Genomic DNA, 26,267 nt, shown 5'->3' with positions numbered 1-26,267 from the left:
AGTTCTATCCGAACAAAAGATGGACAAACGCATCAGGATTCAGGAATATTGAATACATAATTTTTCTAAATATCTACTGAATTATTTAAGCTTCTCAGCCAAAGTTTGTTTAGGATTATCACTATGTTCATGTATGTCAAGATTGTCACAATGTATAATGTGACAGAGAAAAAAGAAGAAATTGTTAGACACTTGTAGAATATTAACTCTCTTCATTATTATTTTAAAATGCAATTAATGATAAATTCGAAGAATGAGCAAAATAGTAATATAGAGTAATATAATTAATTGCTTTATTTCACAATTTTTTTGTAACCAAAGACTAAAATTGCCATACATTATTACATAATAATACTTATACTAATACATAATTACATAATTCTGTAAAATAATGCAATTGGACTGTCGTAAAAGCCAGCCATGCAAGGTCAATATAAACACACAGTATGTCTGTTAGTTTGAACCACCACTCAGTTTTACAGTACTTAATACATCTTATCAATTTTTGATAGGGAAGTAATTCACTTGAAATATTTGGACCAGTTGCTTAAAAAATCCAAAATATGGTAAACTAAAATAATTTGTGAAATTAAATTTACTGGGCATTCATTACAAGGCTAGAGAAAGTAACACTGTTTTATGTCAACATATTAATAGGTGTAATTGGTGATTCACACAGCAATATTTACAATCAACACTTTTTCATCCTGTGCTCCTTAGGCATGTGTTCTGTCAGAATTTAATAGGAAATATCAGTATGCTAAAACCTGTATCTTTTTTAACAGGTACTTCAGTCGCCTGGTTGTTCTGTATGTTGAAAAAAGTACAAAAACTAAAGTAGGAGGTGATGCAATGGTTTTGGAGGAACACGCTAAGGCAGCTTCTGCAGCACTCCCAATGGTTATGCAGGTCTTGACCACCAAGCTCGACATTGAAGATGTACACAATGAATGCAGACGGTTAAAGGTGATGCTACCAGTCGAAATGCGTATACTTGAGGGTATAGCCCTGAACGTGTACGTCACTAGACAGGTATGGAAACAGTTCTTGTTACATTTTTTGCCGTTTCTGATTTATCACAGATGATGTTGCCTATAATATGTTGCAATGAAATGGAAATGTTTATCTGACTGGTTGACTTCTTTTGTTTTTAGCTCACCTGAGCACAAAGTGCTTGGGGTGAGTTATTGTGATCGCTCACCGTCCGTCGTCCGTCAGTCCACACTTTCCTTTAAACAACATCTCCTCCTAAACCGCTGGGCAAATTTCATCCAAACTTCACAGAAATGTTCCTTGGGTGAAGCTCTACAAAAATTGTTCAAAGAATTGAATTCCATGCAGAACTCTGGTTGCCGTGGCAACCGAAAGGAAAAACTTAAAAAAAATTTCTAAAAATAAACCAGAAGGCCTAGGTCTTAGATATTTGACATGTAGCATTGCCTAGTAGACTTCTACAAAATTTCTTAAAATCATGACCCCCGGGTTCAAATTGACCCCGCTCCATGGGGTTACTTGATTATACATAGAAAAATCTTCAAAATTTTCTAAAAATAAACCAGAAGGCCTAGAGTTTAGATATTTGACATGTAGCATTGCCTAGTGGACCTCTACAAAATTTGTTCACATCTTGACCCTCCAGGGTCAAATTGACCCAGCCCCAGGGGTTACTTGATAGTACATAAGGAAATCTTCATAAATTTGCTAAAAATAAACCAGAAGGCCGAGATCTTAGATATTTGATATGAAACATTGCCTAGTAGACTTCTACAAACTTTGTTCAAATCATTAACCCGGGGTAAAACTGGCCCTGCCCCAGGGATTACTTGATTGAACAATGGAAAATCTTCCAAACAATTTCTAAAAATCATCAGTTTTACATTTGAAACATGTAGCTCATATTACTCAGGTGAGCAATCCAGGGTCATCATGACCCTCTTGTTTATGGTTATTTACAGACATCTTTCCGCTAGCAAAACTTCCAATTATTATTAGTAAATCCAAGTATTCATTTCCAATGAAGATAAATACTGACTCTTCTTCAAAAAGTTCTAATGAGTAAAGACAGAGTGAGACAATATTATTTATTTTTTCTTTGATGACATATTACAAGTACCCTTTATTCTAGATCTTAAACCTTGCTGGGCGCTATGGTTATATGAAGTTGGTGAATGAGTACGTTCATGAAATGATGGTTCCATATTACAAACGCCAGTTGTCTAGTGCCGCACTACCGAGAGAGCCAAATGTACAAGCCCCAACAAACAATGATGTGCAGTCTGTGGTTTATGTAGAGGTATGTAATCAATACAAATTTGCCTAAACATATGAATAAAAATTATTCATATATTTATCCAACAGAAATTTAAATGTTAAAATGTTTAGTGAAAATAAAATAGTTTGTTCGATTACTTAACCCTTAGCCTGCTAAATTTCTAATATAGACTGGTCCATCATTCAATATGGACAATACCATTTATTATTCAAAGGGGTGTTCACTGAAAATTTACTGACTGAATAGCGAACAGTGCAGACCATGATCAGCCTGCACTGGTTGCAAAGGCAGATTCAGTTGCCGCCAGCAGGCTAAAGGTTAAATGCACTGATCTCTTAATTTTGACTAAAATGACTTCTCTTTAAAGCTGAAGTTTATATTATGAAAATTAGAATTCAATTTTTGGTTTCTAATAATAGCTATCTTAAAGTGTCAAATCAACAAAAGAAAAGATGCTGGTTTGGGAAGCAAACCTGAATTATAACTTTCCAGCAATATCGGGAAACTATGCCACTATGAAGGATTACTTGTTAAACATGTTACATATAGATGAATCTGAAGTTTAGTGTTACTGAGATAAATCTGAAGTTTACTGAAAAAAAAAGGAATAAACAAAACTTTAATTTTCTCATGCGATTTCACAGCATATAGACTAAAGTTGAATATTGAAGGAATTTTATGATAATAATGGTTGTTATTTCTCTAAATAGAAAATCACCACAAACACAGCTGCAATCATCAAAGGTGGATCTGTTCTGGCAGTGGATCAGTCTATAATAAGGGAGATAGATACCATCGGCAACTATGGGGCAGTCCGAAACAAGCCGACAAAGGTTAATGGAAGGACCAGAAAAATGGTACATATCCCTACCAGGAACCTTCATCCAGACCTTGTCAGAGGTAATAATCAAAATTCATTACCTTAAAGAACTCATACTTTACTAAGTTTTAAAGACAATACTGCAGGCCTTAGGTCATTATCTCTTTTAATAACAGTGAAAGTAAGCAGAATGACTGATTAAGGCAAATGGCTGCTAAAAATAGACATTTACGGATTAAGTCTACGTGGACTGTGAACACCTAGGACGATCGATTTTTCAAGGGGACCGTCTCAACATAATAATTTTAATTTATGTTTGGTAGGAAAACATTTCTATAATGATGGTAAGGTCTGGCTTAATATGTCACTGCACAGGATAATACTTGGATTTGTCTGTCCGTCCGTCTGTTCGCCAGAGAAATGTTTTGTTATACATATCGCAAAAAGTATTTGATCTAGCGTCATAACACTTTCCTGAAATGTTCTTCAATATTATAAGTTGCGCATCTGCGACAAAGTTGAAAAGATGAGCTAGTCTGATCGCAAGGTATCCGTATTCCATCGTCGTCGTCGTCCAACATACAAAAATCTAAACTGGGTCAGTTGGGATCAAAATGTAGGTCAGCAGATAAAACATTGTGAAAACTGTAGAAAACGTAATATCTTGCGTCTCCATTCCTTTGTTGTTATTATACGCCCGAAGGGACGTATTTTGGGATACCACAGGTGTTCATTTGGCTGTCTGTCTGTTTGTCTGTCTGTCCGTCTGTCTGTTAACAATTTCGTGTCGACTCCGCTCCTTGAAGGATTTTAAACAAATTTGAAACAAATGTTATCCACATCAAGAGGACGTGCAGAGCGCCTGTATCAGGTGGATTGCTTTAAGGCCAAGGTCACACTTAGGGGTCAAGGTCATATGACTTTGTTTCGTGTCCGCTCTGTAACGCTTGATCTGTATGAGGGATTTTAAAGAAACATTGCACAAATGTCCACCACATCGAGTCGACGTGCAGAGCGCATGTTTTGGATGGCTAGATACAAGGCCAAGGTCACACTAAGGGGTCAAAAGTCATATAACTTTGTTTCGAGTGCGATGTGTAACTGTTGAACTGCTTGAAGGATTTTAAAGAAACTTGGCACAAATGTTCACCACATTGAGACGACGTGCAGAGCGCATGGCTCGCTTCAAGGTCAAGGTCACACTTAGGGGTCAATGGTCACATGACTTTGTTTTGTGTTTATGTTGCTTTGCATTGCGGTGCTCTTGGTTTTATTTGGCATACCCATTTTTTGTTCACTTACAATATTTTTTTATTGAATTACTTCCCTTTTATGTTACTATAAATAGGTTATTTTGTAACATTTTTATTATTGGCCGTAGGGAAAAAACCGATACCACTTTTCTGTGGTACAACATGGATGGTACCTGCAAAGTTAAGGTGTATTTTAACATATCTGTACCTGGTAATGATTTTAGTGGACTTAGAGTTTTTCGGGGAATTTCTTCCCTTTGTTGTCCTTTTAAATTTTGCTCCCATCCCCTGATATAATCCTTCGGGCGTATATTGCCCCGCTTGGCGGAGCACTTGTTATTTCTGTATTATCCGCGTTAAAGACTTTGTATTCGTATAACTTTATTGTTTTAATTCGTCAGTAGTGGATGGACGAAGAGATGGACAGCTTTTTTACTAGATAAATGAACGGAAGATAGGAAAATAATCAAAATAAAAAATGTTCCGATTTATACTGTATTATGGCATAAACATGAATTAAATGAAATTCATTTCTTGTTGACAGTTTTCACTTTATACACTCAATCCGTTATGTTTACTTCTACACATAAGGGATGCACAGACATGTACGTAGAAACTAGGCCTTCAGACTGTTGAAAAGGTATTTCTATGATATGACCTATCGACTGACTTTTATATCCCAGATAACTGTATTTTAATTTTTTATACAATTAAAAAGAGAAATGTTTGGTCTTTGGACTAAATTTCGTAAAGAAAATGTGGCATCTAGAGTAAGTATAAAGTTTTCAAAAAAGGTAGATAATTAAAAAATGGGACGACCTAGATTATGGTTCCTTGTCCCTACACTCCTTCTCACTGACTTCTATCAGTTTGTAAAATATGAAATCTATCTTGCATAGTATTCGAGTTATGCCCCAAAGAAGGTTTAAAAATGGAGATTATTAAAAATGGGACCAACTACAGTTATGGTTCCTTGTCACTGCACTTCCGTTCAATGAGGTCTAACATTGTATAAAGTTACGACTTGGTATTTTCAATACTTATTTAGTTTATCATCCGGTCAAGAAGTGTCAAAAGGGAGATAATTCAAAGGTGCGACCACATAGAGTTATAATTTCTTGTCAGATCAGAGTTATGGGGGTTGATTTTCCTTGTGTAGACTTCGATAGTAAATAACTATTTTAAGTTTCAAGTCAAAAGCTTTAATAGTAACAGAGATATTTGAAATTATCAAACATTTTAACAAAATGATCTAAGTTAAAAAAGGGCATAATTCTGTCAAAATCCAAACCAGAGTTATGGGGATTGCTTTCCTTGGTGTAGATTTCGATAGTAAATAACTATTTTAAGTTTCAAGTCAATAGCTTCGATAGTAACAGAGATATTTGCCTTTATCAAAAACTTTAACCAAAAATTCTCAGTTAAAAAGGGACATAATTCTAACAAAATTCAAATCAGAGTTGTGGGGATTGTTTCTACGCGTGTAGACTTAAAAAGTAAATTAGTATTTTAAGATTCAAGTCAATAGCTTTGATAGTAACAAAGATATTTGACTTGATCAAAAAAAAATAACAGAAAATTCTTAATTAAAAAGGGGCATAATTCTGTCAAAATCCAAATCAGAGTTATGGGGATTGCTTTTCTTGTTGTAGATTTCGATAGTAAATAACTATTTTAAGTTTCAAGTCAATAGCTTTGATAGTAACAGAGATATTTGACTTTATCAAAAACTTCAACCAAAAATTCTAAGTTAAAAAGGGGCATAATTCTATCAAAATTCAATCAGAGTTATGCGGATAGTTTCTCCTGGTGAAGCCTTTGATGGGAAATAACTATTTTAAGTTTCAAGTCAATAGCTTCGATAGTAACAGAGATATTTGCCTTTATCAAAAACTTGAACCAAAAATTCTCAGTTAAAAAGGGACATAATTCTAACAAAATTCAAATCAGAGTTATGGGGATTGTTTCTACGCATGTAGACTTAAATAGTAAATTAGTATTTTAAGATTCAAGTCAATAGCTTTGATAATAACAAAGATATTTGACTTGATCAAAAAAATTAACAGAAAATTCTTAATTAAAAAGGGGCATAATTCTGTAAAAATTCAATCAGAGTTATGGGGATTGATTTTCCTTGTGTAGACTTCGATAGTAAATAAGTATTTTAAGTTTCAAGTCAATTGCTTTGATAGTAACAGAGATATTTGACTTTATCAAAAAAATTAACCAAAAATTCTAAGTTAAAAAGGGACATAATTCTATCAAAATTCAAATCAGAGTAACGCAGAATGTTTTTCCTGGTGTAGACTTCGATAGTAAATCATTATTTTAAGTTTCAAGTCAGTAGCTTTGATAGTAACAGAGATATTTGACTTTATAATAAAATTTAACAGAAAATTCTTAATTAAAAAGGGGCATAATTTTGTAAAAGTTCAAATCAGAGTTATGGGGATTGTTCTTCCTTGTGTAGACTTTTATAGTAAATAACTATTTTAAGTTTCAAGTCAATAGCTTTGATAGTAACAGAGATATTTGACTTTATCACAAACTTTAATCAAAAATTCTAAGTTAAAAGGGGCATAATTCTATCAAAATTCAATCAGAGTTATGGGGATTATTTCTCCTGGTGTAGACTTCGATAGTAAATAAATATTATAAGTTTCAAATCAATAGCTTTGATAGTAACAGAGATATTTGACTTTATCAAAAACTATAACCAAAAAATGCTAAATTAAAAAGGGGCATAATTCTGTAAAAATTCAATCAGAGTTATGGGGATTGTTCTTCCTTGTGTAGACTTTGATAGTAAATAAGTATTTTAAGTTTCAAGTCAACAGCTTTGACAGTAACAGAAATATTTGACTTTATCAAAAATTTTAACCCAACGGAGACGCCGACGCCGGAGAGAGTGCAATAGCTCTACTTTTTCTTCGAAAAGTCGAGCTAAAAACAGGCACATCCAAATTAATATCACCTACCGCATAGTGATGATATAATAACTCAAACCCTATTACCGTTATAAACACTTTTTCATATCGCGCATAATATAACTGAACTATGTTGAGACGGTCCCCTTGAAAAATCTATCGCCTTAGGTGTCCACAGTCCACGTAGACTTAATCCGTAAATGTCTAATAGGTGGTTGCTGAGTTTGACTTTAATGAGACACTTCATGCACATTTACAGTTTAAAGGGCATTGCTTTTTGCCAGTTTTAGTGTATTGCAATGAGAAGTATGTTAGTTATGAAATGCATACACCATGTTTAATTGGTAAATTTTCATTGAATAAAAAAATAACTATGAAAAAATGGTTATTTAATGATGACCTGTAATGTCTAGCAAGTTGACAGCGAAATCATTCTCTTTAACATAGGTTTACAATGACAAAAATGATCTTTTGTTATTTCAGAGGTAGAGAAATGCCTGGGACCCACTGAAACTACAGCACCTTCAACTCCTACCGCATCTGCAACAACATCTACAAGAACAACTCCTGAAATCCTGACAACCTCACATACACCTAGATCTACCTCTGAACCTCAAGATTCACCACCTACCACATCTGCAACAACATCTACAAGAACAACTCCTGAAGTCAAGACAACCTCACATACACCTAGATCTACCTCTGAACCTCAAGATTCACCACCTACCACATCTGCAACAACATCTACACCAACAACTCCTGAAATCAAGACAACCTCACATACACCTAGATCTACATCTGAAACTCAAGAATCACCTGTATCCACTTCACTGACTGATCAAAGACATACACCACCAGCTGCAACTCCATTACAGACAGTCAGCACTCACTCAAATAAAGCCCCAGTGCAGCTGGTTAAGGGGAAAAGGAAATTAGACATGTTATTGCTGCCCACTGAAGTGTCGGCCGACGAATTATGTAAAAAGTGCTTTAAGCGAGGGAGAAGTGGCATGCGGTGGGTTGAGTGCGAGATATGTGAACAGTGGTATCATGCAACATGCATGGAGATAGGAAGGACACAATATATGAAAATTCAAAGGAACGAAACGACTTGGGAATGTTGTTGATACTATTATAAATAGTTCAGTGTTAGGTTCTCTGATCATTGCAAATTTTGCACCAGTTTACTGAATATATTGCTGATTAATCTTCTATATGAATAAAAATTGAAATATTTGGTATACAAAAAAATGACCTTTTCAAAATATCTGAAAGCAAAATGGACAACTCTTATATTGACAGTGTTTCAATGATTTTAGGAATTCCCCAATGATAGTTTATGATTCAAACGTTTCCACAGCTTAATAACTTCAATACAGTATTGTATATCTTTCTTCTACTGTCAACATTTTGAAAGAGGCTATACTGAACTTTCTTGAAAATTCAAAACCCAAGACTAGCCAGGAGTCCAAAAGAAAATGACATGCTTTTCATTATGCTTTACATGCTTTACAGACCATTTCAAAAACTGACCTGAAAGAAATTTTTAACTAACTCCTTTAAAATTTTACCATCAATATTTTCACTCAATTTAGGTGATAAATGTAAATGAGAAGTTGAGAAGGCCCAACAAAAAACAGTTTATATATATCTGAAGTTATAAACCCCACACAATAACTCGAACAATAACTAATTATGATTTTTCATCATTGAAACATTTCAATACCTAAACATTTTTGTATAATATTACTGACAATTTTTTGGAGCATGAGGACCATGACAATTAAACAATCAAAGGCCTGAAGGGCCCGAGTCGGCTAATGATTGATGTACTGACAGTATAGTCTACCAGTTTCAGTTTGTTTTTAGTTTTTTTCTTAAAATTTCATAACACAGCTCGATATTTACCCAAAATATTATATCCGGATACGATTACACTTTTCTCCAGTTTCAACAATATATTTTACAAATTGTGATGATACGAAGACATTTAGCAGCAATTGGCAGTATCTGACATTGAAGTTTACGGTTAAATTACCTCTTATTTAAATCTTTTCATAAAAAAGTTGTTTCGTTTCGTGAAAGCAGCCAAACATAGACGATCTACTTTCGATTTCAAAAACTACAGGAAAATACAATTTAATGTTTCGCCGATTTGTTTATTTCTCGAAAAATAAGAATTAAAATCATTTTTAATATCAGTAGTAACTAAACAAACCAGTAAGAGCTTCTTCTTCTGATAATTTATCCGTTTACTGACTGCAAAATTCAACCCACGCAAAGTTTATAGAAATCATACAATGCGTGTTTACGTTCAATGTGGGAGAATTAAGGCTGATCGGCTATGTTACCTAACGCATCCAGATGATTCAGATTTTGTTTTTAAAAAAGCATTGTGTGCGTTTCTGTAATTTTATATACGTTTTTATACGCTTAGAAATTATTAGACATGCGTATTTGCATTATTTCTATATGTAATTTACGCTAATACGCATCTTATCTGGAGCCCTGTGGAACTATTTTTTGTCTTTCGCTGGATGTTACCCAAGCTTTGTAAGCCTGCGCAATTCTTAAAATGCACATTTATGCTTAATGAGTTACATTCGAGTATTGCACAATTACAAGTCATAAATATGACAGATTACATCGTATATTGGTCATAGCAAAGGGAATTGACACAACTTAACTTCATTCATGCAGTGAACTGTTTGAAGTTTGAGAAATCTAATGGAACTACATCTCTTCATGTGTTAATCGGTTCATTTAGAGAATCGCTGAACAGCAAGGACTCGTCAAAAGGCTTTCAGCCTTTAGCCGACTCAATAAAATAAACATGCTGTTGTTTGAATACCAAGTGGGGAGTAATACCCATTTACTTTGTTTACCACAATAAATAAAACATCTTATAGTTAGTTTGCGGTAGTGTTTAGAAATCATGAAATAACATGCTAAGTTAGTTACGCTAAGTATTTATTAATTTTTCATGGAAAGCAATGATTGTGATAGTTCAATCCAGAGAATGTTAAATTGCTCCCAAATACATGATTACATGGAAATTGCAGAAAGCCAATTACTTATACCTTAAAAATGTTGTAATTACATTTGATGACAATGACTGTGTTTCATTATTTACAGTAAGGTACTCCTGAACAGTCAGGGAAGAGCTTCATAATGAGTAAAACATAAGAAACACTTTCAGAATACAGTCTACCTATTATTAGGCATAAAAAATTGTTTGTTTCCGGTATCCCGACCTACCTTAAATTTTTAGGCCCGACCCTAAATGTTTTTATGGCCTTGGAGAATATTTTTTTCAACTTTTTGACAAGTTGCCAAACTGCACTTTTTATGCTATTAAAATGGTCAGTGATGTTAGAAATCAACTTCCTAATGCTCTAAAGGCATAACCCCCATATATGTGTTCATCTTGACACAAAAATAAAATGTCTCGGTTCAACTTCAGAAAAAAAAATTCCCCCAAACAATTTTCCAGCCTACCTACCCTTGGGCATTTTACCGGAAACAAAGAATTTTTTCAGGCCTTATGTAAAACCACTTTAATATTTATTTGTAATTTCTCATTGCTGTATATATGTATATATACCCTTTACATTTTAATACATATATTTAAATTTTTTGTGTATATTGAGGTATAATCATTGAGGCCAATAAACACCTTTGGATAAAAAGCCAACAATTTCTTTAAAAGAAATTTATACATTTTTTAGCTCACCAGTCACAAAGTGACAAGGTGAGCTTTTGTGATCGCGCAGCGTCCGTCGTCCGTGCGTGCGTCTGTCCGTCCGTAAACTTTTCCTTGTGACATCTCTAGAGGTCACAGTTTTCATGGGATCTTTATGAAAATTGGTCAGAATGTTCATCTTGGTAAATTCTAGGTCAAGTTCGAAACTGGGTCACGTGCCATCAAAAACTAGGTCAGTAGGTCTAAAAATAGAAAAACCATGTGACCTCTCTAGAGGCCATATTTTTCATAAGATCTTCATGAAAATTGGTCAGAATGTTCATCTTGATGATATCTAGGTCAAGTTTGAAACTGGGTCACGGGCCTTCAAAAACTAGGTCAGTAGGTCTAAAAATAGAAAAACCTTGTGACCTCTCTAGAGGCCATATATTTCAAAAGATCTTCATGAAAATTGGTCAGAACGTTCACCTTGATGATATCTAGGTCAAGTTCGAAACTGGGTCATGTGCCTTCAAAAACTAGGTCAGGAGGTCTAAAAATAGAAAAACCTTGTGACCTCTCTAGAGGCCATATATTTCACAAGATCTTCATGAAAATTGGTCAGAATGTTCACCTTGATGATATCTAGGTCAAGTTCGAAACTGGGTCACGTGGGGTCAAAAACTAGGTCAGTAGGTCTAAAAATAGAAAAACCTTGTGACCTCTCTAGAGGCCATATATTTCACAAGATCTTCATGAAAATTGGTCAGAACATTCACCTTGATGATATCTAGGTCAAGTTCGAAACTGGGTCACGTGCCCTCAAAAACTAGGTCAGTAGGTCAAATAATAGAAAAACCTTGTGACCTCTCTAAAGGCCATATTTTTCATGGGATCTGTATGAAAGTTGGTCTGAATGTTCATCTTGATGATATCTAGGTCAAGTTCGAAACTGGGTCACGTGCGGTCAAAAACTAGGTCAGTAGGTCTAAAAATAGAAAAACCTTGTGACCTCTCTAGAGGCCATATATTTCATGAAATCTTCATGGAAATTAGTCAGAATGTTCTCCTTGATGATATCTAAGTCAAGTTCGAAAGTGGGTCACGTGCCATCAAAAACTAGGTCAGTAGGTCAAATAATAGAAAAACCTTGTGACCTCTCTAGAGGCCATATTTTCCATGGGATCTGTATGAAAGTTGGTCTGAATGTTCATCTTGATGATATCTAGGTCAAGTTCGAAAGTGGGTCACGTGCCCTCAAAAACTAGGTCAGTAGGTCAAATAATAGAAAAACCTTGTGACCTCTCTAAAGGCCATATATTTCAATGGATCTTCATGAAAGTTGGTCTGAATGTTCATCTTGATGATATCTAGGTCAAGTTCGAAACAGGGTCATGTGCGGTCAAAAACTAGGTCAGTAGGTCTAAAAATAGAAAAACCTTGTGACCTCTTTAGAGGCCATACTTGTGAATGGATCTCCATAAAAATTGGTCAGAATGTTCATCTTGATGATATCTAGGTCAAGTTTGAAACTGGGTCAACTGCGATCTAAAACTAGGTCAGTAGGTCTAAAATTATTTAAATCTTTTGACCTCTCTAGAGGCCATTTTTTTCAATGGATCTTCATGAAAATTGATCTGAATGTTCACCTTGATGATATTTAGGTCAGTTTCGAAACTGGGTCACGTGCGGTCAAAAACTAGGCCAGTAGGTATAAAAATAGAAAAACCTTGTGACCTCTCTAGAGGCCATATTTTTCATGAGATCTTCATGAAAATTAGTGAGAATGTTCACCTTGATGATATCTAGGTCAGTTTCAAATCAGGGTCACGTACCTTCGAAAACTAGGTCAATAGGTCAAATAATAGAAAAACCTTGTGACCTCTCTAGAGACCATATTTTTCAATGGATCTTCATGAAAATTGGTCAGAATTTTTATCTTGATAATATCTAGGTCAAGTTCAAAACTGGGTCACATGAGCTCAAAAACTAGGTCACTATGTCAAATAATAGAAAAAACGACGTCATACTCAAAACTGGGTCATGTGGGAAGAGGTGAGCGATTCAGGACCATCATGGTCCTCTTGTTTACTTATTTTGATGCACTGCCTAACTTAATAGCAGGACAGTACAACTGAACAACTTAAAACATTGTATGCACCTTTTTTGACTTGACAGTTTTTGGTTAAGCTTTTGTATGTTACAGGTGGTATCTTAGTACCCATGAAGAAGGTAATGGCACTTGTTCACTGTTCCATAACGAATTATGCCTAGCAGTTTTTGGTTAAGCTGGTATCTTAGTACTCGGTAATGGGAATGCATTGAAACTTCACACACTTGTGCACTGCAGTGATTTGACATGCAGTGCACAGGTTTGCATTTTTACAAAATTATGTCCCTTTCTTGACTTAGCAAATTCTAGTTAAGATTTTGTATGTAAGCTGGTATCTCAATAACCACTAATGAAAATGGATTGAAAATTGACACAGTTATCCATTTTCACGTACAGATATGCATTTACAGGTTCCTCTTTTGCAACTTTACAAATTATCCCCCATTTTTGATATTTGTATTTATTTAATTGAAAAAGCTATTGAATAATCAAGCGTTGCTGTCCTACGACAGCTATTGTTTTCTATGTTGTTTGTAATATGTACCGTAATTATAAAATTCTAACGTAATAAACTGAAATAAAGATTATATCATTTTGTTTTTGTCACTTAAAAAATTGTCAGATAATACTATAATCTGATTGGTTTTGTGTGCTTGGTTATTCAGACATTTTGAACAGAATGTAGGAGAGGGGGAAAATACCAAGATACATATATAAATGCATATACGTTTTTGAAAGGTACAATGTTTGAATTGTTACATACAACCAGAATACTTAATGAAACAAAATGAAGAGAATATTTGGTGTCATGTATTGAATACAATTAAAAAATGGGTAAAAGACCACTTAATTCTGTGACCTGGTTTTGCTTCTTACACAAGTTCATTTTACTTTCCAGTATTTTCAATTGCCCTATTCTTTTTTATTGGCAGTAGGCACGTAGGAAGCATTTTGTTGTGCGTGCTTAGCCCATCAAAAACAATAATTACAGAACTGCAGGGCACAGCACAGCTAAAACTGACTCAGAAATTTCCATATGATAATTACCTTAATCGGTCAAATTATTGGGGGTGGGGATGGGGGTTTATGCCCCCCAACCCTCCCCCTAATTCCTGTCACCCTGAGAGGGAAAGTTACGTCAATGATACTTATTTAAAATTGGGCCCGTGTTTTGATGATGTTGTATATTCAGGAAGAATGTTCAGAGGCGTAGCTGGCCTGAAAATCACCTTTCGCACATGAGAATTCTGTATATTTCTAGGAGGTGGGGAGTCCGGGCTTGCTCCCCCAAAAACTTTATGAATTCTGGATCAAATTAGGTGCATTCTGGAGTACTTTGAGACAAAATTTTAACTAAATAATTTTGAACAAGTTTCAAGGTTTTTGTTACACATAAGTTAACTTTGAAATATTTCTGAGATAAAACATGGTGTAGGTCTACATTAAAAGTATGATATATTTCCTGATGAAATTCACAATATTTGGTCAGACCCTTAAATCATAGCTTTACTGCATGTATACCTAGAAGGGAACCTGTACACTCCTTGTAACAGTTTCAACATCTGAAGCTTATTACTTGATGCTTACTTGTCAAAGACATCTTTGAAGTTTCCCGGTTGTAAATCATCATTCAGATACTAATTGAAAACAATGATAAAACAAAAACTGTCATGCAATAATTGTTTCTCACTGTACTGTATAGTTTATACCAAGTGAATAATAGAAAACATTTTATTCAGGTTAATACAAGAAGTAACAAGAGGTTTTTTTTTAATAAAAACTCATTCTTTAACTTTTTGATTTGCAGCGTTTTCTAGTTTTTGTGCCTAATCCAGTATAGGCATCAATATTTATTGCATTTTGGGGGCTATTTTATTTATACGTTTACGCATATTTGCGTATACCTGTCTACGCTCCTGGCAGCTTTTCTAGCAACAAAATTTAAAATATAATCTTGTTTACAAATGGAGAGGAAATGAAATGTCAATAAATGAAATGAAAGTTTTTTGGATGTTCATGCAAAATGAACAACAGAATAGGACTGGCACATTATACATAAATTATTAGCGTGATTCACGGTTTGCCGATTCTATTCTGCCGTTCATTTCCCATGGACACCAAAAATGAAAGATGTTTCATTTCTTAAAAATACAAGTATCCTCCTCAGTTTGTACATCCAATATAAAGAACCACTGAGTATGATTTCCCCTTTCAAAACTTGCCCATATTACTTTAATCTAAGTTCAGATGACCACTGCACTGTTTCCTTAAATATAACTAGGATTAGGATGCAGACATGTTCTTGTCTTTTGCAAAACACTTATAATCTTATACAACAAGAGCTGTCCGTAAGACAGCCAAGCTCGACTATTCGAAATATTGTCACAGAAGCAGGAAATTATTACCCAAAATGTTAAATATCAAAAGAGTTTTAAGTTCGAAACGGGACATAATTTGACCAAAATGCATATCAGAGTTATGGGACTTGATGCTATCAACTAGTTTAATAACCCCGAAGAAACATGTTAAGTTTCAATTCCATATCTGCATTAGTTTTGGAGATAGTAACTTGCATGTAAAACTTTAACCAGAATTTTCTAAGTCCAAAAGGGGGCATAATTTGCTCAAAATACATGTTAAGAGTTATGGAACTTGACCCAGTGAGGTTGGTAACTGACCTAGAAAAAGAATAAATAAGTTTCAAAGCTATATGCCTTTTGGTAATAGCTGTATGTACTTGCACGCAAAACTTTAACCAGGATTTTCTAAGTCCAAAAGGGGGCATAATTTGCCCAAAATACATGTCAGAGTTATGGGACTTGATTCTATCAACTAGTTTTATAACCCGAAGACACATGTGAAGTTTCAATTCAATATCTGCATTAGTTTGGAGATAGTAACTTGCATGTAAAACTTTAACCAGGATTTTCTAAGTCCAAAAGGGGGCATAATTTGCTCAAAATACATGTCAGAGTTATGGGACTTGGCCCAGTGAGGTAGGTAATTGATCTAGAAAAAGAAAAAATAAGTTTCAAATCAATATGCCTTTTAGTAATAGCTGTATGTACTTGCACGCAAAACTTTAACCAGAATTTTCTAAGTCCAAAAGGGGGCATAATTTGGCCAAAATACATGTCAGAGTTATGGGACTTGACCCAGTGAGGTAGGTAATTGATCTAGAAAAAGAAAAAATAAGTTTCAAATCTATATGCCTTTTAGTAATAGCTGTATGTACTTGCACGCAAAACTTTAACCAAAATTTTCTAAGTACAAAAGGGGGCATAATTTGGCCAAAATTAAGGTCAGAGTTATGGGACTTGGTGCTATCAACTAGTTTTATAACCCCGAAGACACATGTGAAGTTTCAATTCAATATCTGCATTAGTTTTGGAGATAGTAACTTGCATGTAAAACTTTAACCAGAATTTTCTAAGTCCAAAAGGGGGCATAATTTGCTCAAAATACATGTTAGAGTTATGGAACTTGACCCAGTGAGGTTGGTAATTGACCTAGAAAAAGAATAAATAAGTTTCAAAGCTATATGCCTTTAAATGATAGCTGTATGTACTTGCATGCAAAAACTTAACCAAGGTGTGACGCCGACGCCGACGCCAGGGTGAGTAGAATAGCTAGACTATTCTTCGAATAGTCGAGCTAAAAAGTATATATATGCTTGGATTATCACAAGTTATAGTGAGTATGCTAAAGAATTTATAAACAGAAATGATGACCAGTTTTTTCTTGTAATAATAAATGTAAATGAATGTATATACAAGTATTTACCAAGTACACATGCTTACCAAAGTAATACAGAAGTGTAACACATTCACCATAATATATACTGTTCATTTTCATCAAAATATAGAGGTATTTGCTCTAGTAACTGAACATAACCTGGAGTAACCGCAAGTAACCAGAAGTTACCAAAGAAAAGAAGTGTAACCCCGTAACTAGAAAAAGAGACATGTTTTTTTTTTTTTCAGTACATAGGTTTATGCTCTAGTAACCACCAGTAACCAAAGAAAAGAAGGGTAACCCAGTAACCAGAAAAAAGAGACATGTTTTTTTCTGAAATTATTTTCAATACATGTTTCATAGGTATATGCTCTAGTAACCAAAAGTAACCAGGAGTAACCAAAGAAAAGAAGGGTAACCCAGTAACCAGAAAAAGAGACATGTTTTTTTCTGAAATTATTTTCAATACATGTTTCATAAGTATATACTCTAGTAACCACCAGTAACCAGAAGTAACTAAAGAAAAGAAGGGTAACCCAGTAACCAGAAAAAGAGACATGTTTTTTTTCTCAAATTATTTTCAATACATGTTTCATAAGTATAATGCCCTAGTAACTGCAAGTAACCAAAAGTAACCAAAGAAAAGAAGGGTAACCCAGTAACCAGAAAAAGAGACATGTTTTTTTCTGAAATTATTTTCAATACATGTTTCATAAGTATAATGCCCTAGTAACCGCAAGTAACCAAAAGTAACCAAAGAAAAGAAGGGTAACCCAGTAACCAGAAAAAGAGACATGTTTTTTTCTGAAATTATTTTCAATACATGTTTCATAAGTATAATGCCCTAGTAACCGCAAGTAACCAAAAGTAACCAAAGAAAAGAAGGGTAACCCAGTAACCAGAAAAAAGAGACATGTTTTTTTCTGAAATTATTTTCAATACATGTTTCATAAGTATAATGCTTTGGTAACCAAAAGTAACCAGGAGTAACCAAAGAAAAGAAGGGTAACCCAGTAACCAGAAAAAGAGACATGTTTTTTTTCTGAAATTATTTTCAATACATGTTTCATAAGTATAATGTCCTAGTAACCGCAAGTAACCACCAGTAAGCAAAGAAAAGAAGGGTAACCCAGTAACCAGAAAAAGAGACATGTTTTTTTCTGAAATTATTTTCAATACATGTTTCATAAGTATATACTCTAGTAACCAAAAGTAACCAGAAGTAACCAAAGAAAAGAAGGGTAACCCAGTAACCAGAAAAAAGAGACATGTTTTTTTCCTCAAATTATCTTCAATTCATGTTTCATAAGTATATACTCTAGTAACCACCAGTAACCAGAAGTAACCAAAGAAAAGAAGGGTAACCCAGTAACCAGAAAAAGAGACATGTATTTTTCTGAAATTATTTTCAATACATGTTTCATAAGTATATACTCTAGTAACCAAAAGTAACCAGGAGTAACCAAAGAAAAGAAGGGTAACCCAGTAACCAGAAAAAGAGACACGTTTTTTTCTGAAATTATTTTCAATACATGTTTCATAAGTATAATGCTTTGGTAACCAAAAGTAACCCAGAGTAACCAAAGAAAAGAAGGTTAACCCAGTAACCAGAAAGAGACATGTTTTTTTCTGAAATTATTTTCAATACATGATTCATAAGTATATACTCTAGTAACCAAAAGTAACCAGGAGTAACCAAAGAAAAGAAGGGTAACCCAGTAACCAGAAAAAGAGACACGTTTTTTTCTGAAATTATTTTCAATACATGTTTCATAAGTATAATGCTTTGGTAACCAAAAGTAACCAGGAGTAACCAAAGAAAAGAAGGGTAACCCAGTAACCAGAAAAAGAGACATGTTTTTTTCTGAAATTATTTTCAATACATGATTCATAAGTATATACTCTAGTAACCACCAGTAACCAGAAGTAACCAAAGAAAAGAAGGGTAACCCAGTAACCAGAAAAAGAGACATGTTTTTTTTCTCAAATTATTTTCAATACATGTTTCATACGTATATGCTCTAGTAACCAAAAGTAACCAGAAGTAACCAAAGAAAAGAAGGGTAACCCAGTAACCAGAAAAAAGACATGTTTTTTTCCCCTCAAATTATCTTCAATTTATGTTTCGTAAGTATATACTCTAGTAACCACCAGTAACCAGAAGTAACCAAAGAAAAGACGGGTAACCCAGTAACCAGAAAAAGAGACACGTTTTTTTCTGAAATTATTTTCAATACATGTTTCATAAGTATATACTCTAGTAACCAAAAGTAACCAGGAGTAACCAAAGAAAAGAAGGGTAACCCAGTAACCAGAAAAAGAGACATGTTTTTTTCTGAAATTATTTTCAATACATGTTTCATAAGTATAATGCTTTGGTAACCGCAAGTAACCAGAAGTAACCAAAGAAAAGAAGGGTAACCCAGTAGCCAGAAAAATAGACATGTTTTTTTCTGAAATTATTTTCAGAACATGATTCCTAAGTATATACTCTAGTAACCAAAAGTAACCAGGAGTAACCAAAGAAAAGAAGGGTAACCCAGTAACCAGAAAAAAAAGACATGTTTTTTTCTCAAATTATTTTCAATACATGTTTCATAAGTATAATGCTTTGGTAACCGCAAGTAACCAGAAGTAACCAAAGAAAAGAAGGGTAACCTGGTAACCAGAAAAGAGACATGATTTTTTCTCAACAAAATCTTATAAAAGTCATTGGTTATGTGTATTGCCACACATTTAGAAGAGTAACCAAAGCAATATAGTAAGTAACCCCAGTAACCAAATGTATATAGTAGGTTACAAATGGACACACTTGTGCAGAGGTGCACATTTTGTGCCATATCTAATATAGTACCTGGCTAGAACTTGATCCTAGGAATTTATATTAAATCTCCGTTATAAGGTCACTTACTGTTTTTGTTGTTCTACTTTGCTGTGCTTGTCCATAAGCCTAGGTCCCAACAGCAACTGAGTATAGTCTAGAGGTTCACTGAGTGTATCCGGTATATTTCCATTGTGAATATAGGTGAATATCCATAACCATAAAAGCCTTGCGTACGGACAAGACGAATCACACAACAAAAACTAGTTCTGTATAACTACGCATATTGAGATAATCTTTTATATATGGCCAATATCTCCACTGGATTAGATTGCCTGTCACAAATATTAAACAACCATTAATCTGACGGTCCAATTATTTTGACTAGTTTGAATCTTTTATCACATGTATCATTGTCGAGCATTTGCAGGGACATGTCATTTTACATTGAAATTGCACTTTGTTTTGAACAGAACTACTGAAAATTGTGGAATTAGTTAGTTTTTCTTCTCTAACCCTCAAGACTTCAAAGTAAAAAAAAATATGTTAAGCAAGCTGATACTCACTTTTGCTCTTCCATTTTGCCATTTCTTCGGTTTCTTTCCTTTTTATCAATTGTGGTATTTTTCTGACAGTCCCACATGAATTCGATCGTTGTCCAATTATAATATACAGACAACAAATCTTGTACATGTGATACGCCAGATTTTTCAACATCTGGACAGCTTTGATACCGATAGTGAAGGCCATTTTTCGTAGGTGATTACTCCTAATGTTGAGCTTTAGGTGCCGTAATTTCTACTCAGATCCAATTTCTTTACAACACTTGTTATCTCTGCCAACTCATTCCAAAGATTATTGTCTGTAAACTTGTATATTTTTCCAATTTAATTTCACACAATTTATAGGCTGATCACTACCAAATAGAATGTAAGCCTCCGCAGGTCTAGTCACAAGTAGTCCAAATATAAATAGTACTAATCTTTTTTCCTTTCCTAGTGCATTTTCTCGGCAGCAACGTGCTTACTTTTACCCTACCGCGTTTCAGTATGTATCACTTTGCATTCTAATGAAATCGGCATGTTCCTATCGCATGCTAGATAAAAATGGCGGCGTAAGAATTTAATGTCACGAAAAGAGAAATTGAAAGAAGCGAAAAGTAGTAAATTCAGCGGGTTGTATTTAACGAACTGTAGTTTTCTTATATAAAAGTTAACACCACCTTTTCTTTTTGTTTTTCTAAAGTAGCGATCTAGTTCTTTATGGGAATAAAAGTCTCTGAAAATCTGATATGCTAGAAAATGTCGAAACACCGTTATGAAGTGAGTGGATTTTATATGAATAAAGACAGCTGGATTAGTGGTGTTCGCTATAAGGGCAATACATGTTATTTAGATGTGGAAATTATATCTTAACCTTCAATGACGAAACTAATTTGTGTTGAATTAATGAATTTTCATCATATGTTACTATGTCTTTACTGCATTTTAGCACAAATTACGTTTGCTAAATATTGAAATTGTATGTTTCTTTGAATGTAAAATTCAGACAAACATGTAACGATTATGATGTAAAATGTTTTCCATCGATTTTAAGCTTTTCTAATTATTGAATTTGTTGTTCACAGTGAATGAATAATCGTTTCATATTTATAATGTGAATGGTGAGATGTCAAATCTGAATTTATCATGAATTGTGCATTTTTCTGGTTACCTAATGTTGCTTTGTCTAATTTTCTCAATATTTTGCACCAAAACAAGCAGATCATGTGAAATAGGTGTACTTTGAGAATGAATGCAAATTCATGGAAAAATCAATCTAAAATTTTCTTTATAGGCTGATCACTACCAAATAGAATGTAAGCCTCCGCAGGTCTAGTCACAAGTAGTCCAAATATAAATAGTACTAATCTTTTTTCCTTTCCTAGTGCATTTTCTCGGCAGCAACGTGCTTACTTTTACCCTACCGCGTTTCAGTATGTATCACTTTGCATTCTAATGAAATCGGCATGTTCCTATCGCATGCTAGATAAAAATGGCGGCGTAAGAATTTAATGTCACGAAAAGAGAAATTGAAAGAAGCGGAAAGTAGTAAATTCAGCGGGTTGTATTTAACGAACTGTAGTTTTCTTATATAAAAGTTAACACCCCTTTTCTTTTTGTTTTTCTAAAGTAGCGATCTAGTTCTTTATGGGAATAAAAGTCTCTGAAAATCTGATATGCTAGAAAATGTCGAAACACCGTTATGAAGTGAGTGGATTTTATATGAAATAAAGAACAGCTGGATTTAGTGGTGTTCAGCCTATAAGGGGCAATACATGTTATTTTCTGAAACCCTCGAAAATGAATGGAAATGCCATTAATCTATTCTTTATGATGTAAAACGGTAACAAATGACTGAAAACGCTTAAATTTCTTGTGTTTTTGGAATTTAGATCGAATTTCGACCAGGTGGCACTATTTGGTTCGTTTTAGGACCTAGTAAATGTCTTTTCTCGCATTTTAGCACTTCAGTTGTCTAAATAATATTGAAATTAGTATGTTTCTGAATGAAAATGACAAACATCGTAACGATTCAATGGATGTAAAATGTAAATTCCACGAATAAGGTAAAATTAATTGAAATATTGCTTGCACAGGGCTAAATTTTGCATATTTTTGGGGATGGGGGTGACCTGTAATGAATTGTCATTTCTCTATATTTTCTCAATATTTTGCACCAAAACAAAGCAGAATCATTGTGAAATAGGTGTACTTTGAGAATGAATGCAAATTCATGGAAAAATCAAACAAAAATTTTCTCTTATAGGCTGATCACTACCAAATAGAATGTAAGCCTCCGCAGGTCTAGTCACAAGTAGTCCAAATATAAATAGTACTAATCTTTTTTCCTTTCCTAGTGCATTTTCTCGGCAGCAACGTGCTTACTTTTACCCTACCGCGTTTCAGTATGTATCACTTTGCATTCTAATGAAATCGGCATGTTCCTATCGCATGCTAGATAAAAATGGCGGCGTAAGAATTTAATGTCACGAAAAGAGAAATTGAAAGAAGCGGAAAGTAGTAAATTCAGCGGGTTGTATTTAACGAACTGTAGTTTTCTTATATAAAAGTTAACACCCCCTTTTCTTTTTGTTTTTCTAAAGTAGCGATCTAGTTCTTTATGGGAATAAAAGTCTCTGAAATCTGATATGCTAGAAAATGTCGAAACACCGTTATGAGTGAGTGGATTTTATATGAAATAAAGAACAGCTGGATTTAGTGGTGTTCAGCCTATAAGGGGCAATACATGTTATTTTCTGAAACCCCTCGAAAATGAATGGAAATGCCATTAATCTATTCTTTATGATGTAAAACGTAACAAATGACTGAAAACGCTTAAATTTCTTGTGTTTTTGGAATTTAGATCGAATTTTCGACCAGGTGGCACTATTTTGGTTCGTTTTAGGACCTAGTAAATGTCTTTTCTCGCATTTTAGCACTTCAGTTGTCTAAATAATATTGAAATTAGATGTTTCTGAATGAAAATGACAAACATCGTAACGATTCAATGGATGTAAAATGTAAATTCCACGAATAAGGTAAAATTAATTGAAATATTGCTTGCACAGGGCTAAATTTTGCATATTTTTGGGGATGGGGGTGACCTGTAATGAATTGTCATTTCTCTATATTTTCTCAATATTTTGCACCAAAACAAAGCAGAATCATTGTGAAATAGGTGTACTTTGAGAATGAATGCAAATTCATGGAAAAATCAAACAAAAATTTTCTCTTATAGGCTGATCACTACCAAATAGAATGTAAGCCTCCGCAGGTCTAGTCACAAGTAGTCCAAATATAAATAGTACTAATCTTTTTTCCTTTCCTATGCATTTTCTCGGCAGCAACGTGCTTACTTTTACCCTACCGCGTTTCAGTATGTATCACTTTGCATTCTAATGAAATCGGCATGTTCCTATCGCATGCTAGATAAAAATGGCGGCGTAAGAATTTAATGTCACGAAAAGAGAAATTGAAGAAGCGGAAAGTAGTAAATTCAGCGGGTTGTATTTAACGAACTGTAGTTTTCTTATATAAAAGTTAACACCCCCTTTTCTTTTTGTTTTTCTAAAGTAGCGATCTAGTTCTTTATGGGAATAAAAGTCTCTGAAAATCTGATATGCTAGAAAATGTCGAAACACCGTTATGAAGTGAGTGGATTTTATATGAAATAAAGAACAGCTGGATTTAGTGGTGTTCAGCCTATAAGGGCAATACATGTTATTTTCTGAAACCCCTCGAAAATGAATGGAAATGCCATTAATCTATTCTTATGATGTAAAACGGTAACAAATGACTGAAAACGCTTAAATTTCTTGTGTTTTTGGAATTTAGATCGAATTTTCGACCAGGTGGCACTATTTTGGTTCGTTTTAGGACCTAGTAAATGTCTTTTCTCGCATTTTGCACTTTATTGTCTAAATAATATTAAATTAGTTGTCTGATGAAAATGACACATCGAACGATCAATGGAGTAAATGTAATTCACGAATAGTAAAATAATTGAAATATTGCTTGCACAGGCAATTTTGCATATTGGGATGGGTGACTGTAAAATTGTAAATTCTCTATATTTTCTCAATATTTGCACCAAAACAAGCGAATCATTGTGAAATAGTTGTACTTTGAGATGATGCAAATTCATGAAATCAAACAAAATTTTCTGTATGGCTGATCACTACCAAATAGAATGTAAGCTCGCAGTTAGTCACAGTAGTCCAATATAAATATACTAATTTTTCCTCTAGTGCATTTCTCGGAGCAAACGTGCTTACTTTTACCCTACCGCGTTCAGGTATGTAACAAACTTTTGCTTCTATGAAAATCGGCATGTTCCTATCGCATGCTAGATAAAAATGGCGCGTATAAATATTAATGTCACGAAAAGGAAATTGAAAGAAGCGAAAGTAGTAAATCAGCGGTTGTAACTTTAACGAACTGTAGTTTTGCTATATAAAAGTTAACACCCCCTTTTCTTTTTGTTTTTCTAAAGTAGCGATCTAGTTCTTTATGGGAATAAAAGTCTCTGAAAATCTGATATGCTAGAAAATGTCGAAACACCGTTATGAAGTGAGTGGATTTTATATGAAATAAAGAACAGCTGGATTTAGTGGTGTTCAGCCTTTACATTTGATGCAGGCCGCCATTTTTCATGCGTCTACTGATCTATTCTAGATTAAAAACCTCTACCATACAGTTAAACTTTTATTTTTGACAGCAGCAATTACGGACGGTCGGCGGGTAAAATGAAAATAAAAGTACTGAAAATGACTTTTATTTTTATTTTGTTTTGTCAAAAAATAGGGTCGGCGCTCCCGTAAACCAGAAAAATAAAAAATGCTGGCCTTAGAGAACAAACAATCAAAGACAACCATTCCTTTAATAGATCATATAGCCTTCAAAACGATTTAAAACTTAAAAATTTAGATCAATTTTGATCATTTCACGTACAGCGCTCTTAACTGAATAATTTTTCTTTCTGATTTGTTGAAAGTGTGTGAGAAAATTTAATATGTGCATGAGAGCGTGATTCGGACCGGAAATGTGTGACTCCCACGCCCATTGCATGAGACTTGACAAGTATGGTCTTTCATCAGTCCAGAAGTTGTCTGTTTTGCACAAGGCTGTTTAATTTGTAACAGTACAGTATAAGTGACGGTACAAGTGACCAATAATAAGACATACTTGTATATATGCCTAGGCCTTATGAATAGGGCTGTCATTGCTTATCAGTTTAAATGTGTTTAACACTAATATGAAATGAATGTTTACCTAAAACTAAGTAAAAGCTGACAGAGCAGGTACAAAAATGGTAATTTATCAAGATGAGGATATATATATATAGGCTACTTATGATCAGATTTTGATAGAAAATTATCATAATAGTTCAGTTTTGCAGAAAAAAATGAAGATAAAAAACAAACAACATTTTAACTGTCACGGTGACCAGGAGACTGAAAGTGTTTTCAGAAGTAACTTAGCACTACTTAGGGAGGATCCGAATTGTTTTAGGTCAAAGTTCAATGCCACAGTGACCTGGAGACTGAGAATGGTCTCAGGATTAAACAGCTAAATTTAAGGATCAGTGGCGCAAAGATAAAGGTCACAGGGAACTGACTTAATTTCTGAAGTCATTTGTTTGCAGATTTGAGTAGATAAAATTGGGCAAAGATAGTCCCGCAGCAGGAAATATTTTTAAAAGTTTACACAAAATAGGATATGACTTCTCAGTGTTACATTCAAAGAAGTCAAATAGCTGATACAAATATGGCATAATGAATCATTATCATATAACAACTGTTACATGTATTTGGCTTAGTGTTTTTGATGATGGTATTTAGAAAAAATCTAGTCTAAGACAACTTCCATTGTACATTTCCACGACATTGAGTTAATGTATACATTATGCTCAATTATTGCACAGGGGAACATTTTTAGAGTGTGTTGTTTTTTTTCTAAAAAAAATCTGTTGGGTTTAAAGTCACACCAGCTCAGTTATAAATGAATTACTGTAGTATATAGGTAATGTGAAAAAAGTAAAAATCATAGAATTTTATCGGCTCAAGTCTACAGGTATGAACCATGAAAAAAGTCTTATTGCTT

At 34.0% G+C, this 26,267-nt stretch overlaps 2 protein-coding genes across 2 annotated transcripts in view; both read left to right on the top strand.

The window, feature by feature from the left end:
* Positions 1 to 26,267, top strand: part of LOC123555976 (uncharacterized) — a 43,755-nt gene that overhangs the window by 11,502 nt on the left and 5,986 nt on the right. The window lies entirely within an intron of this gene.
* On the top strand, positions 753 to 9,661 carry LOC123557675 (mucin-5AC-like). The gene is made up of 4 exons (XM_053547942.1): positions 753 to 1,032; positions 2,126 to 2,293; positions 2,983 to 3,172; positions 7,756 to 9,661. Exons 1-4 carry the CDS (start codon positions 853 to 855, stop codon positions 8,397 to 8,399), a joined length of 1,182 nt encoding a protein of 393 aa, XP_053403917.1. The 5' UTR covers positions 753 to 852; the 3' UTR covers positions 8,400 to 9,661.

This window comes from Mercenaria mercenaria, chromosome 7 (genome assembly GCF_021730395.1).
Source record: "Mercenaria mercenaria strain notata chromosome 7, MADL_Memer_1, whole genome shotgun sequence".
NCBI lineage: Eukaryota > Metazoa > Mollusca > Bivalvia > Venerida > Veneridae > Mercenaria > Mercenaria mercenaria.
The sequence above is the reverse complement of the archived record's forward strand: the minus strand, read 5'-3'. Positions and strand labels throughout refer to the sequence as shown.

What these genes read in the sequence shown, in the direction of transcription:
- LOC123557675 (XM_053547942.1), top strand. Translation starts at nt 853, where the DNA reads ATGGTTTTGGAGGAACACGCTAAGGCAGCTTCTGCAGCACTCCCAATG. An exon ending in ACGTGTACGTCACTAGACAG is followed by an intron (nt 1,033 to 2,125) that starts GTATGGAAACAG and finishes CCTTTATTCTAG; the next exon opens with ATCTTAAACCTTGCTGGGCG. An exon ending in TCATCCAGACCTTGTCAGAG is followed by an intron (nt 3,173 to 7,755) that starts GTAATAATCAAA and finishes TTGTTATTTCAG; the next exon opens with AGGTAGAGAAATGCCTGGGA.